Source organism: Argopecten irradians, chromosome 11 (genome assembly GCF_041381155.1).
Source record: "Argopecten irradians isolate NY chromosome 11, Ai_NY, whole genome shotgun sequence".
In the NCBI taxonomy this organism is placed as follows: Eukaryota; Metazoa; Mollusca; class Bivalvia; order Pectinida; family Pectinidae; genus Argopecten; species Argopecten irradians.
Window position 1 is genome coordinate 23,865,868 of NC_091144.1, and position 15,093 is coordinate 23,880,960.

The 15,093-nt window shown below is 34.4% G+C and overlaps 1 protein-coding gene across 1 annotated transcript; it reads left to right on the top strand.

The window, feature by feature from the left end:
• The first annotated feature begins 4,053 nt into the window (after nt 1-4,053).
• On the top strand, nt 4,054-9,746 carry LOC138335060 (uncharacterized). The gene is made up of 4 exons (XM_069283964.1): nt 4,054-4,190; nt 6,894-7,017; nt 8,278-8,420; nt 8,641-9,746. The coding sequence occupies exons 1-4, from the start codon at nt 4,145-4,147 to the stop codon at nt 8,757-8,759; spliced, it is 432 nt and encodes a 143-aa protein (XP_069140065.1). The 5' UTR covers nt 4,054-4,144; the 3' UTR covers nt 8,760-9,746.
• The last annotated feature ends 5,347 nt before the right edge of the window (nt 9,747-15,093 follow it).

Genomic DNA, 15,093 nt, shown 5'->3' on the forward strand with positions numbered 1-15,093 from the left:
TGTAATTGGCAATAATTGATTTGGATACAGTCAGAGGGAGACAATCACTAAATAAAATAGAGGAGCTAGAATAGTTTGTAGCTTGTTTAATATAATACGTTTTATTTCACAAGATATTGTTATAGACTTACAACTTCGTAACTACTCGTGTGACCCCCAGGTCTTGCAATGGGGTACAGTATCATGGCCAAAGAGTGATCTTTAATCTCCCTGCTCTCGTTGCTATGTAATGTATGCGTACACATTAACTATTATAAATAGAGATAACCGGGGTATGTCGAAAGGGAGACAGCTAGACAGGGCTAGAGAGAGAGAGAGAGAGAGAGAGAGAGAGAGAGAGAGAGAGAGAGAGAGAGAGTAGATTGGACCACACACCTTGTATGTGGTCCAATTTTGGACCACATATCAACGATGACTCTATATAACATATGACGTACAAAAGAATAAAATGTTGACAAAACCATCGGAGTCAATCATCATTCAACAACTCTCCACGCACAAGAAGCTATACGGACCCAACTAACGAAGACTACGTGTACCTGACGAGCTATGAACCATGATCAACTATACAATTAACATTAAAACTTTACAAAACAAATTTAAAAACTTATTTATTATACTTATACATATATAAGACAACATTGTTGATTAATGTAAAACTAAATTCATAATTACAGATAAAATTTAAAAGTAGAGCAATAAAGAAAGGGAAAAACAGAAGAAAAAAAAGAAATTCTAATGAAAAGAAAACCATGAACAATAAACCATATAGGTATAATTAGGAAATAAATAAATTATAAGTTGATAAATAAGTAAGTAACTAAAATAAGAATAAACTTGAATATAAAGGAAGACAAACACACTAGCCAACAATAAGTAATGCTTGGACAAGCGAGAAAAAAAAAAAAAAAAAAAACAAAAAAAACCCGAATTAAACAATTAGCTGTCCATGCAGTGGCTAGACAAGCAAGCTAAGATAGATATTAGATCAGGTCTTGCTTATGCTTTTGTTGCAAAACGAATACTTATCCGCATAGTACTTACTATATATTGCTGCAGGAAATATCTGAAGTAAAAAAACTAAATTCATATTAGTAGGAAGTAATAAATAGGAAATTTAATATAATAAATAAAACTTCAATTAGGAAGAAGATTATTATAACTATAATGGTCATGGTAAACAGGTGGTATTTACATATAAGTTATAGATAACATATTAAACTAATTACAAGTAAATCATATGGATATGATAAAATAAGAACTCATTCTATAAGTAGCATAATATATCAAATTTATAGATTACATGTTTTTATTATGCGATTTGCTTAATACGACCATTTTGAGATAGTAGATTGGTATAATAGTAATGAAGGTCAATGTCTATAGTTCACCATTAAGACATTGACAGTGGTGTTGAGGTCATCGAACCAGGCAACGGGATATAGCTAGGCGCACTAGCATTGGGATCAGAGGGTAAGCCATCCTTCAGAGGACCTGTAACAGTGTTAGTTGGCACATGGAGGGACCAGCTTGGTTTGGATTTTGTGATATTGAGTTTAATTTTCAGGAATATTTCAAGGTCGCTTACACTTGTGACATGAATAATAGAATCTTGTAGAGTTTTGACCATAATTCTGCCATCATGGTCAAAACCCTACAAGATTATAGTATTCATGTAACTGTGTATAATTATATAGATATATACTAATTAAATTAAAATTAAAAAACTAAATTAAATTATACTAATGCATACTAGGTCAGATGCTGGCTCCCGTAAGGTACGCCAAAAGCAATAAATAACTATCTGTAAATTGCTAATTTTTTCTCTTATATACAAAAAAATACTTTTCACACATTATCATACATTTTAAATGTAAAATACACTACAGTGATTGGAGTAGTTTTAGCCAAAAATTGTTTTACTCCACTGGTGCAGATTCAGGTTCGGCCTGCAATGCAGGCCCACCAATATGTAGTGGCGGAGGAGAGCGAGCTAGTTTTCGTATCACTTGAGAGTGATAACAACTACACCAACTTTCATTTACACTGTAGAACACTACAGGCTTATTTTCTAGGTCAATCGAGATTCCAAGTCACCCGCTTACTAAATTAAATACACGTTTAGTATAGAAACAAAAGGAATTTATTATATAAAATTGTAACAAAGATTTACTGAATCATATGCTCTTATGCATAAATAACAAATTTTCAAATAGCAATGTATCTTAATATAACTGTGTAAGGCAGAAGAAATCGAATAATTATATCCAGTGATTCTACATGAGTTTCCTATTGTAAATGTATGTCCATAGCTAAATATTAGCAAAAGCCTGTAATCCAGGCCTATACCAGATATATACCCCACAACACCTAATAAGAAGAGTAACGTAAATCATGATATCTAAAAGGACAGAACTTAAAGGTTGGGAGAGATTTTGCCATCATTACTAGGCATCGTCACCCAAATAGGAAGATTTATAATGATTTTAGAATAAATAGTTTAAACATATAGATATTTTACATGATCATTACAATATTTGGATACTTTAAAGATGCTCCACCGCTGACAAATGGTATTTTTACACTATCAAAAACAGGAGCAGACGATTTTGTATTTTTCTTCAGTTAAAAAAATTACTTACTTTACACCATTACCACCATTGAAAAGTTTGAGCTTCTAATTTTACTTCAAGTTAAAAATATGAAAAATAATTAATTGCATCCCGAAAAAATTCCGTGGCACTATATCTTATATATAATAAAGTAATGATTGCGCATGCACCAAAGGCAAAACAAATTATTTTATGTTATTTTTGTGTTGATTAGGCATATATATATACACGATTAAACACCAATTATTGTTCAAATGATGAATATCATTTATGCTCTGTCGGCGGTGGAGCATCTTTAAAGCAGCTTTCTGTAGCCTGAATGTTAATTTCTTGAATTATGTGACCCAAGTAAATACTAGGTAGTAAAATTAGTGAAGTGTGTAAGTAACCATCCAAAGAGAAGGCTACAATTCAACTACCATTACACAAAAAGAGAGGCGTATTGGTCATTAACTGTAGCTAACAAAGGAAAACAAGCCTAATTTGTAAGTATTTATTTCCAATGGCCTCAAAGGAGATAACATCAGAAAAACGACACTATTATGCCCGTGTATTTGTTCAGTTATTTGAACTTTTTTAAACTTAACATTTTAAAACACGAATATTAAATCTATTCAGTGCATGCTTTACCATTATTTTCATACCAAATATAACTTAAAGGTACATTGTAGAGGCAATTATGTCATTTTTTGTTTCGAGCATGACAAACACTAATTTGCCGGATGTGTGAAGTTGGCTCGATATACGACATTCGACATTCAACTTTCAAATATCGTTGGCCACCGAGCAGAAGTTTGAATGTTGCACAGCTCGACATACGACATTCAACATTCAAAACCAATAACTGGCCAACGACAACAAATCTGAATGTTGCGAAGCTCGACATTCAACATTCAAAATCTGAATGTTGTGCAGCTCGACATACGACATTCAACATTAAGAACCAATAACTGGCCAACGAGAACAAAATCTGAATGTTGTGCAGCTCGACAAACGACATTCAACATTCAGAACTTACATATAACTGACTAACGAACGGACTTTTGAATGTTGTGCAGCTCGACATTCGACATTCAACATTCAACATGTGATGATTTTTGGATCAACTATGGTCAGACCATATGTACTTATTTTATGCCTGTAAATATAAGCATACTGCTTTTTGATACTACTGCTAAAACACATTTTCAACCATTATTTGTTCTCAAAACGTTGCTAACTTTTGGTGGCGAATAAAATATCAAAAGCCCTTCTTGATTCATGAGTATGAACATTACAGAACATAACTTTTGATGTCCATAGGGTTTGATAATGTGTTTGTGACTACGTGCAATCACGTAACCACAACACTGAAGAGACAATGAACCTTGGGTTTCGTGGGCTATTTAACTACGTGTTAACCCAGTCGGATTGATCAGCTCGAGTAGGTCGTGTATTCGGTGAGTAGGTCGTGTATTCGGTCATTTAGATAAAACATCTAGCCGGAATTATAGCTAGGATTATAGTGATCGCACTGATTCTATTCGGCCATCATGTTTGATATAATTTCTATTTCATTGTTTTGTGGAATTTTAGCAAGTAAGTGGAACTATGTGATTTTAAATATGTTTGACATGTTTTGTTTTGTTTTCAGTAATCAATTGAAATCATTCAAAACGACATGGACACAACATATATAATGCTTTATAGACATGAGTTGCAATTTAGAATTAATTGACCGATACAAGCAAAATCTTGTTTTTTAGAATGCTTTTGTTAGGTCACTTTGCAATTATTGTTATTATCTTTAAAATATGAAATGAAATGGTAGACGTTTCTTAGTTTGATTGTGTGCACCGTAGGATGTAATACCACGATTTTTGGCTGTACTGCAAATATTCACTTTGAACTATTAATTGACATTGTAAAATTGAAACCTTTACATTATAAGTATTGTGGTTAACAAAATGTTTGTAATTTTTGGTGATGAATAACATATTAAAAACTCTTCTTGATGGTGAGTATGACAATGATGGCACATTTGACTTGTGATTGAATACGAAAAACACTTTATTTATGAAAATATAGAATTATGAGCCAGCATGGAGCTTTTTATTTTTCCGTTTATTCAGTACTTTTTATTGTGTAGTAAAAAAATGGAAGTTTCATTTTTCGTTTTTGTGGTGTTTTCTTATATTTTTTCGTGCTTAGTTGTCCCCTTTATATATACATTGGGTAGGACACCGCTCTATCGGTACGATAGCTGCAATATTGTAACTCAAAAGACTTCTAAACAGATAATGGTGTCGTCTTTAGAAAAGACCGAAAGGTATAGAAGGCCGGGTACATATGTTCGTAATATCGGTACGAGAACAATACACAAAAAAACAAAGAATGGTAACAATAATAAGGCCCGGTATAAAACGTGTCTTGAGACAATGGGTTCGTGCCACCTGAATAATGTTCAGGTCTGTATTTGTCAGACGCAAATCCCTAACGTATATAATTAAATCCTCGCCTGAATTACACAATGTCCTGAACTAAAATATAACACACGGGTACATACGTTTTGTTTTTAAGTTCAAAACCGTGAATTTGGCATACATTGTAGTCTATTTATATTGTATTATAATGAAATATCCAAACGGCATGACCGCTTTATCAGTTCATGTGAATGAGACAAAGACATTAGCTCTTTCAATATTGATCATGCTTGAATGTTGTCATAATAAACATTTCTCGTTGTCGCTACATTATCTGATGTCTCGCCGTAAGTCCAAAACTGTTTATGAAGAAATAATACTGTTGTTTGGGGGTTCGTTGTTGGTGAATTAAACTTGCAGTCATTGAAAATGTGTACTACATGGGGAATTACTTCTGAAATCGACAATAGTTTGAAACTTTTACAAATGCGTTCTGTAATTCCCTCTAAACCGTGTTAAGGACACGCCCCTAATACGTAGAAAAACGGAAACTTTTTGGAAAAGTTTTGAGCTTAAGTTTGATTTCACATTTTCAGAAAAGGTTAAACTTGCCATTATGTATTTTTATCGTCATTTTTGTTAATTGACTATTGTTGTTATCGAGGGACCGTTGACGGATACATTATAATAATTTGTAGCGATAATTTGATTGACATTTTAGGTAGAAAGATAAGTGGTAGGTTGTTCCTTCAACAGGGGTTTATCTGTTTCTTCTTTGGAAAATGTCCCTCTTAAATAGTTTTTAAATGTTTTCCCCCTCTATGGTAGATGAACTATAACACTTTTGCTGTACATCAAGAGATTAATGATATGCCCTTAACTGACTGAGAAAAAATAATGAATGAAAGTAAGAAAAAAACTAAAAAATCAAATTTAAATAATTAGTATATGTGTTCATACTTAATCGGCCTTTCTGATTGGCAGATTCTTCTTCTTCATACTATTAAAATATCCGAGAATGGCACGAAAACTCAACGTTATCATGGCGTCACTATAGAGACGTCGACATTGCGTATTGATTTAGAAAAAAAAATCTATTAGAAAATCAATGGAATCGTACATTTAAACATAATTTATGTTAGCAAGTAGTCTGAAAAATAATAAGAAGCATTGCTGTAACTATTTGTTAACTTCATCGGGTTATTCGTGCGGATTTACACAGTTTGCAATCGATATTTCTTTCATACCCCGATGAAGTTAAAAAATAGCGACATCAATGGTTAAGTAATGAAATGATATAACAAGTAAACAAGATTTTCGAATCTTCATTCGATTCTGAATGTAGGTAGCTTGCTTTCTCCGGACATTCCAGCTTTTACCAGCCTCCTTAACAATTTATAACCTTAAATGGACCTGACTGTTTATTTTCCATAAAACAAACCAAAAACTTCAAGTCCAAATCAATTCAGTATCAAATTATACTTTTTTATGTATTTAAATCCTTTCTGGCCCACGTCAAAATCTTCTGGTCGTGTTCAACTTTAGCACGGATAGACATACTAAATATGCACAACTTTTACTGCATTAAACAACGTTGTATCAAAATCCATGTTCTTATTTATTTGGTCATTATAATGAAAATATTCGGATAAGCTGAAAAAAAAATCTAGATATCTTTTCTAGCATAATTAATCAAAAAAAGATAATAAATGCTAAATAAGACAGACTGAACTTTAATGAAATATCAGTTTATGATAATACGATATATGTGCTTCAGAAGAACTTCATCATTCTTCTAATTATCCTTTTGATCTCAAGCAGTTATTTAAGACATGTTAACTTCGTGTTTTAGAATTAGTATTTATGCTTGTGTCTACAGATAGTCTGGTGTCTGCTGAAGACTGCAAAGCTTCACTAGGAGGCAGTGATACCTGGCACTTTTACGTCTACTGTGAACATGGCTGCTGTGGAACCTATTACAATCAGGAGTGCTGTGCAAACTAGTAAGTATATGTATGTATAGACTTCATAAAATATTGGAATGGTATTCTTCATAGACGAGAATCGTCTGTGAAAAAGAATCTCCGTCTGTTTTCAGTCTAAACTCCACGAACCCAAAAATATTGAGATTAAAGCTTTTAATTTAATGTGATTAACTCTATGTGATACTTATAAGGCGTTAATTTCCATGTTTGTACTTGCTTTTACAATAGAACAGATTCAATTATTGCGCATTGATATCTTATACAATAGTTTAGTTTGGCCAATGACTGTGCTGCATTTAAAATTTCCAGCGAAAAAATCATATATGTATACGTCATAATACTCGACGTATTGTTCTTTTGGTCTATAGAAGTAGCTTCAAAGATCTAACCAATAGAAGTTAGCATATCATTTGAAATTAAATTATTCGTTTATAACAAGACAGACAAGATTGTTAAAAGTTCTTCTTGCCCATTGCCACCGCTATAACACACAAACGACTTCTTTGTTCGTACCGTAAATATGTAACGTTTTTAGTACATCACATGATAATTACTAGGAATGCGATTGGATAACAGCCATGGTATATTTTGCGACAGTTCTCTGTCCTTCCTGACTACGGGAGACTATACCAGACTACGAGAAATATACTAAAGTATAGTCCCCCGGGAATGAGCACGTGACCAAATATACGACTTCATAAAATAATGATGAGGGACTATACCTCACCAAACAACACTATAGGAGAACAGTTCCCTCTGGAAAGGGCCATAATAGAATAATAATCTTTTGAAAATTTATTCAATTCAGAAAAGCTGCGTTTATTCTTAGATATATTATTTTTAAAGACAACCTCTTGAACCCTCACAGTATATTTTGAACCTTTCCATTGATAAACTTCTTCAATTAACACCGCATATTATTGTAGAAGAACAGGGAAACTGCACATATGATTCTTGTCGAGTGCTCCGACCTGGAATCGAATCCGAGTGTCTTCGGTGAGAAAAACTACGTCTCTACCGACTGAGCCAAAGAAGCATGCTCAGTCAGCTGAGTGAAAGAGACCTATTTAACACTATGTACAAACCACACCGACCCGCTCCTTTTACACTATAAAAAACATATGTAGCAAATATCCGTTCAACAATAACAGTAACCAACGACAACTACAAATACATATATCATACATCACTACTACCACCATCATCATATCCGCCATCAACAACGCCACAACTGTCACTTATCATAAAGTTTTTATAAGACTCGGACGCTTGTTTCAGCACTGGCCTTATCGTTGGATGTGTGATCGCTGCAGTCCTATTTTTCGGGGGTATCATCTTCGTGGTATGCCTGTGTCACCACTGTAACAAGAAGAAGACTGTCGGTGTGGTCATGGCACAACCAGCTAATAACGTCAATATGGGTAAGTAACTGATGTTCTTTCGCCTTTTATAAACAAAATGGAGACAACTATAGAGAGAAAAACTAGAACAAAATAATTAAAACTGACCACTTCACGGTTATCAATTTGAGCAATTTTACTCACCGATTTGATTTGGTAACAAAGTATTCCATAAAAGGATATAAAAACATTATGTAACGCCTTTAGCTAATGCATGCAATGAAATACGGCTATTTTACAGCTAGCAACCAGGTCAGCTACCAACAGCCTGGCTACCAACAACCTGGACCCTACCAACAACCTGGACCCTACCAACAACCAGCACCCATGGGATCTCCAGCGTATCCTCCCAAAAATTAATGATCGCCTTCATAACATACGTGCACTACAACAAATTAAGAGGCAGAGCGCCACCAGCAAAACAACCTGTTTCCTATATAACTGTGATTGTGTGGCAATATTTTAAAGTGAAATATACTGTTTGTGTTTTAATTTTGTGGTTCTCTTGATGTTTTGAAAGACGTGTTATTTAACTGGCGCGCTGATAAAATGTTTCCAACAGATAACAAAAAATATCCTTTTACGGTGCTGCTAAAAGGGAACTTTAAGAAGTCCCCCTGAGTGCGATATGAGTGAAAATCTATATCAGGATAGAAATTGGGACAGGCCGCTCAACAAAATGGATATTTTTTCTAATTTCCTCCAATTTTCCATAAAAGTAAAAGGCCCACCCGTAGTATTCGCCCAGAAAAAATGACGTCAAAATGAACACCTTAATTGGTTCAAACCATTGTTATTTCATATTTATTTTATTCAGTGAAGATTAGTTTCAATGTATATAGTACTAGAATAAACACATATTGGTGCAAAATATATCTAATTGGCACATATGATAATAGTAAATTATGTACTATATATGTTTAGCATTCAGGAAATAATTGTTAGGTTGTGGCTCTTATTGATATGATATAGACAGCATTTGCATATAAAAAGCGATAAAAGTCATGAAATTAAATTCTATTTATACAACCAAGTTGAGCATTTTTGGCTGAATTGAATTTTCGTTGTGTATGATTTACTATTACTGTAATACCCGCTTGATCTAATTGTTAATATGACATACTAGTTATAGTATATAATATATCATAATTTACAAGGATAAATTAACAATTGTGCATTAACCAATAGGAGTTATCTCCCATTCTGTTAGGCAAATATATCATATCAGCAAAGTATGTACTATTCAAAGAGACGTAGTACAATGGACGTCTATCAGTAGACTAACTACAGTAAACGAACTTAATTTTCGCAGAAATTCTGAATTAAATCGCCGTGAATTGCAGTTGATTTGAAGTTGTTCTTATTAATACTGATGTTTATTTCAATATATTTTACATTACGTTAAAAAAAAAGAAAAAAAAAATCTTCTCAGTGTGTTATGTTAGTGCTATCAGGGTTTTGTTTAAAAAAGGCCCGGTCCCACTGGCAGTTAATGAAGATTTGCGAATGCATTGCCCACAAAATTGGCTGATATTCGCTGAATGTACTCAATATTCGTAAAGCGCACTTATAACGGCCGCTCAATATCTGCACTCGTCAGCAATTTTCCGCAAATGCATGTTTTTCCGTTCCCACGATTTTTGAACAGCACAAAATTTTGATTGTGGAAATCATTCAGATTACATACGACATATTCGTACGCAATATATACTCAATACATGCTTATTATATGCGCTGTAATATATCCGCTGTAATCCGCAACTGACAGGGTTTTGCAACTTGATAGCGAACTGGGACAGCTTGTAAAATAAATATATAGCGTACCTATCACGTCGACATCACGAATTAAAGTAAAATACATGTTGCTTTCGAACAAAAAATGTTGTAGTTACATGACATGTGATAGACATATTTTAAATTCCTCTAATATTTTCATAGTTTGTGAAGTATTCTCAAATCAAGCTATAACTAACACTGAAAATATATCATGAATTAGTACTATCTACACAGGCAATATTTCTTTCACCTGGACCGGGGCAAAAATGTGAATTTCACGTGAAAAAAATCACGTTGAGTCAACGTGAAGAAATATTGTTTTTCGTTTTAGTTAAGTGTTTCTGTAGTCTTCTTTTGTCACACTAGATGTTAATATGTATCACGGTTAAAAAACATAGTATTTTTTTTGTAAAATTAAACTGAACAATTTCTTGGAAACAGATAAAAATATTGTTTATTTTGATCACAATGAGCCACCAACAACAATGCGGACCGGTAACGATAACACAAACAGGTATACAATACATATCGTGACAATGGTCTTCTGTCTTCTTGTTGGTTGACAACCTTGATATACCAGATCAGGAAACCACGAACATTTTGGTTGAAATGGCAAACAAAAAAAGTAACCTGCAAAAATACCAATAACTATAGATAGTACTTTTAGCTCACCTTGTCCAAAAGACCAGGGTGAGCTTTTGTCATAGTACGGAGTCAATCTATCCTTCAACAATGGATTTCTTCTTCGTAACTGTTGGTCTGACAAAATTTGACTATTAAAATCTGTATGGGGTGTTGACTCCAAATTCAAAATTGACAGGCAGGCCCAAAAGTGTCAATTTGGCTAGTTCCATATAATCGACTTCTTCCATGAAACTTATCATTTGATAGCCCTCAGATTGTATTGATAGCATCCTTATGGGGATGGGGATTCAAAATTGTACAAATGGTAGGTCTGCCTCTACCACAGGTGAGCGTTACAGGCTCTCTGGACCTCTTGTTATATTGTATCACCATGTTCTGTGATATATATACATGTATAGTCAAGATACTTGGCAATGTTCTGAAACATTAAGTGTTGTGTATTTAGGAATTAACACATATAATATATCCATTTTCTAACTTTTTTATGAGTCTTACTGATTTTCTTATCAATTTTGAACAAATTTAATGACATGTATAATCCACATGGCGGATTCTCATAAGTTTAGAAAAAAATCTACATAACCTGATGAAAACATCATGACATCAATGCTTATGACAATTTTTTAGACTACCAGACAAAATGAAATAGGTTTAAAGTAAGATATATAATTTCATCTATCCCGCATCTGTCCTACATACTGACCGATAACTACTGCCGGATAAACTTGTGCTTTATCTGTCAATACGAAATGCTTTATCCATCAATACGGTCACGTGAATTTGTTCCACATCTGATGGAACTTTTTCTAACTTGACCCAGAACTTGAACCTTCCGGTGAATAAAACGTCATTCAGTCCCACTAAAACGTGACGTCGCATTCACCGGAATTACGTCATTTTTACGATATCAAAAATCTCATATGGCGGTGTGGTCTTTTTCTTGGCTCATGGCAAAGGTATTATTGTAAAGTAATTCTTAAATGGGTACTTATTGTTTTTTGTGTATTTTCATTTTGTTTCAGTGATATATCACACTGAATAGAATTACGGATACTGTTTGTGAATGCGCTTATTTCTTTCCCACGGCAATAAAAAGGAGTACACTCTCATTCGGTTTATTGAATGAATCTTAACCTCTGCATCAAAGAAGCGTCTTGCTTTGAGCAAAACCAAGTAAATATCTGTCAATTTGCTTTCATTTTTAATGTCATAATGATAGCAGGATAAACATAATGCACGGTTAGTATCTTAAAATAAAAGGTTTTTTTGGTGCTCGACACGGAAAGCCGACTCCATCGGCAAAGCCTCGTCATCCGGGTTTTCCTAAGTCTCGCACCAAAATAAACCTTGTATTGTAAGATACTAACCATGTATTCTCTATTTATTTTTTAAAGGATTATTTTTCAAGATCTATCTGCAACATCAATATCTCTATTGTGACAAGATGATAACATTTGGTTTCCTTCTCATTTTCAGATTTGTTTGTTCATACCTGTATAAACACAAAAAGTCTGCCAATGAGAAAGTCAGTTTTAGTGTGAAAATACTGAAAAAATAATTATTGTTGGTAAGAAGAAACTTGTAGTGTGTGATTTTACAAAATTTAGTATCAAGTCAGACAAGTATAAAGTATAACAATTACAACAGGGGGGCGGGGGGGGGATGTTGTCAGATCCCATAATGATGTGGGTAAAGTACCATTTACTGTCGATTAGTCCCACCTTCGTCCCATTTACCGGTGAGTACTGTGAATGTGGTTATTTTCGTGAGTGCTTAATTTCGCGATTTGCATCCATTTTTAGCATTTTTGGTCTTTAACAAATGAAAGTGCTACAGAGTTAAATTAATGATACATGTGAACACCCAGTTCTCACGGATTTTAAAACTTTTGCGATTTGATCTAAAGAATTGGAAACAAAATTTTAGCATTTCAAATTTTTTGCTATATAGATTTAAGGGTTTATATGATTAACAATTTCTTAATATTTCACAGATCAAATTTTTGCGATCAAAATGATCGGGTATACGGTACAAATATTATGTGCCCCATGACTATACTGATTGTTGTTCCGTCCTATATGTTAAGGTTTGGTGGATTACAGAGAGATCACAGGAACTTGACACAAATCGTAATGTTAAATATAATATACATGTATCAATAGTATAAATACTTGTGTCAAGTCCCTGTGGGAGAGAAGTGAGGTGAATAATATATCTGTGAAAAAAAAGTGGTTGTCCTTTTCATGATAATTCAGAAATGTATACCTATACCAGCACATGTACTACATATCCTATGTAAAGATTTTATTTGTAATAAAGGACATTAATATGATTTTTCTTTTATTTTTGAACTAACAAGTACTGTGAATACTGACTACAGTAAAATCTTGTATAAAGTTTGCACATGTGTAATTTTCGCAGGAACGTTTTAGAGCGTGAAATGCTGAAAAAATACTTCTACCAGTGTAATTAACGCATTAAATATTTGGACTAAAACGATGTCCAAGAGGTCCCAATAATGATATCGCGGCAAGTTGTTATTTTTTGTCTAGTATTAACACCATGTGATCTACGCTATATAAGTCATCGGACCTTTGTTCTGTCCATTGTCGTGAGCTGTGCAAAATGTTCCATGCAAACAACTTCTTCTCGATAACCAAAATGGCCAGGATATTGATATCTGGCCTGTGACATGCTACAATAAGGGCGACCAATTTGTTTCCAAATGAATGACCCTGACCTTCATTCGAGGTCACAGGAGTCTTCCCATAAAAATTGCTAGGCTCCCAGAACACTCAAGTGCACTGATAGATTCACATAACATTCATGTGCTCTGGCATATTAACAGAAAATTCAGATCCTCTGGCAGATTCCCAGAACAGTCAAATCCTCTGGCAGATTCCCAGAACATTCAAATCCTCTGGCAGATTCACAGATCATTCAAATCCTCTGGCAGATTCACAGAACCTTCAAGTCTTCTGGTAGATTCCGCCTCACTTTTGGTCCTGAGTTGAGCTTTCGCTCCTGTGAGGAAGGCTTTGGGTTCTGTCCCCTGGCCCAGACACACCAAATTCTATAATAGTGGTAGTTTCTGCTCCTGCTTAGTGTTCAGCATACAGGGAGTGGGACGACTGGTTCGCCCGTTGTCAGTAAAATGTGCCCGGGTGGGGTGTGTTGCTTGGTGTCTTCGGAGGCATGCTTCAGTGTTATAGCACTATTATAAAAAAGGCAACAGTTCCTCTATACAAGAAGACACAACAAGAACATACCGCAGTCCCCCAATCCCAAAACACGCACCTCGCAGTTCACACACCCTACATATTGCATACATGGTAGGCCGTCCTTACTTGACTTTGTCTGTAAATAGGACATTAAAATATTCAAACAAACAAACAAACAAAGGTTCACAGAATATTCAAGTGTTCTGGCAGATTCACAGAAAATTCAAATCCTCTGGCAGATTCATAGAACATTCAAGTTCTCTGCCAATATTCATGGAACATTCAACATCCTCTGGCAGATTCACAGAACATTCAAATCTTCTGGCAGATTCACAGAACATTCAAATCATCTGGCAGAATCACAGAACATTAAAGTGCTCTGGTAGATTAACAGAAAATTCCAATCCTCTGGCAGATTCACCGAACACTCAAGCGCACTGATAGATTCACAGAAAATTCAAGTGCTCTAGCATATTTACAGAAAATTCAAAATCCTCTGGCAGATTCACAGAAAATTCAAATCCTCTGGCAGATTCACAGAACATTTAAATCCTTTGGCAGATTCACAGAAAATTCAAATCCTCTGGAAGATTCACAGAAAATTCAAATCCTCTGGCATATTTATAGAACATTCAAGTCCTCTGGCAGATTCACAGAACATTTAAATCCTCTGGCAGATTCATAGAACATTCAAATTCTCTTGCTGATTCACGGAATATTCAGATCCTCTGGCAAATTCACAGAAATTTCAAATCATCTGGCGGATTCACCGAACATTCAAGTGCTCTGGCATATTTATAGTACATTCAAGTTCTCTGGCATATTCATAGAACATTCAAGTTCTCTGGCAGATTCACAGAACATTCAAATCCTCTGGCATATTCACAGAACATTCAAGTTCTCTGGCAGATTCACAGAACATTCAAATCCTCTGGCAGATTCACAGAACTCTCAAATCCTCTTGCAGATTCACAGAACTTTCAGATACTCTGGCAAATTCATAGAACATTCAAGTGCTCTGGCAGATTCACAAAAAATCAAATCCTCTGGCA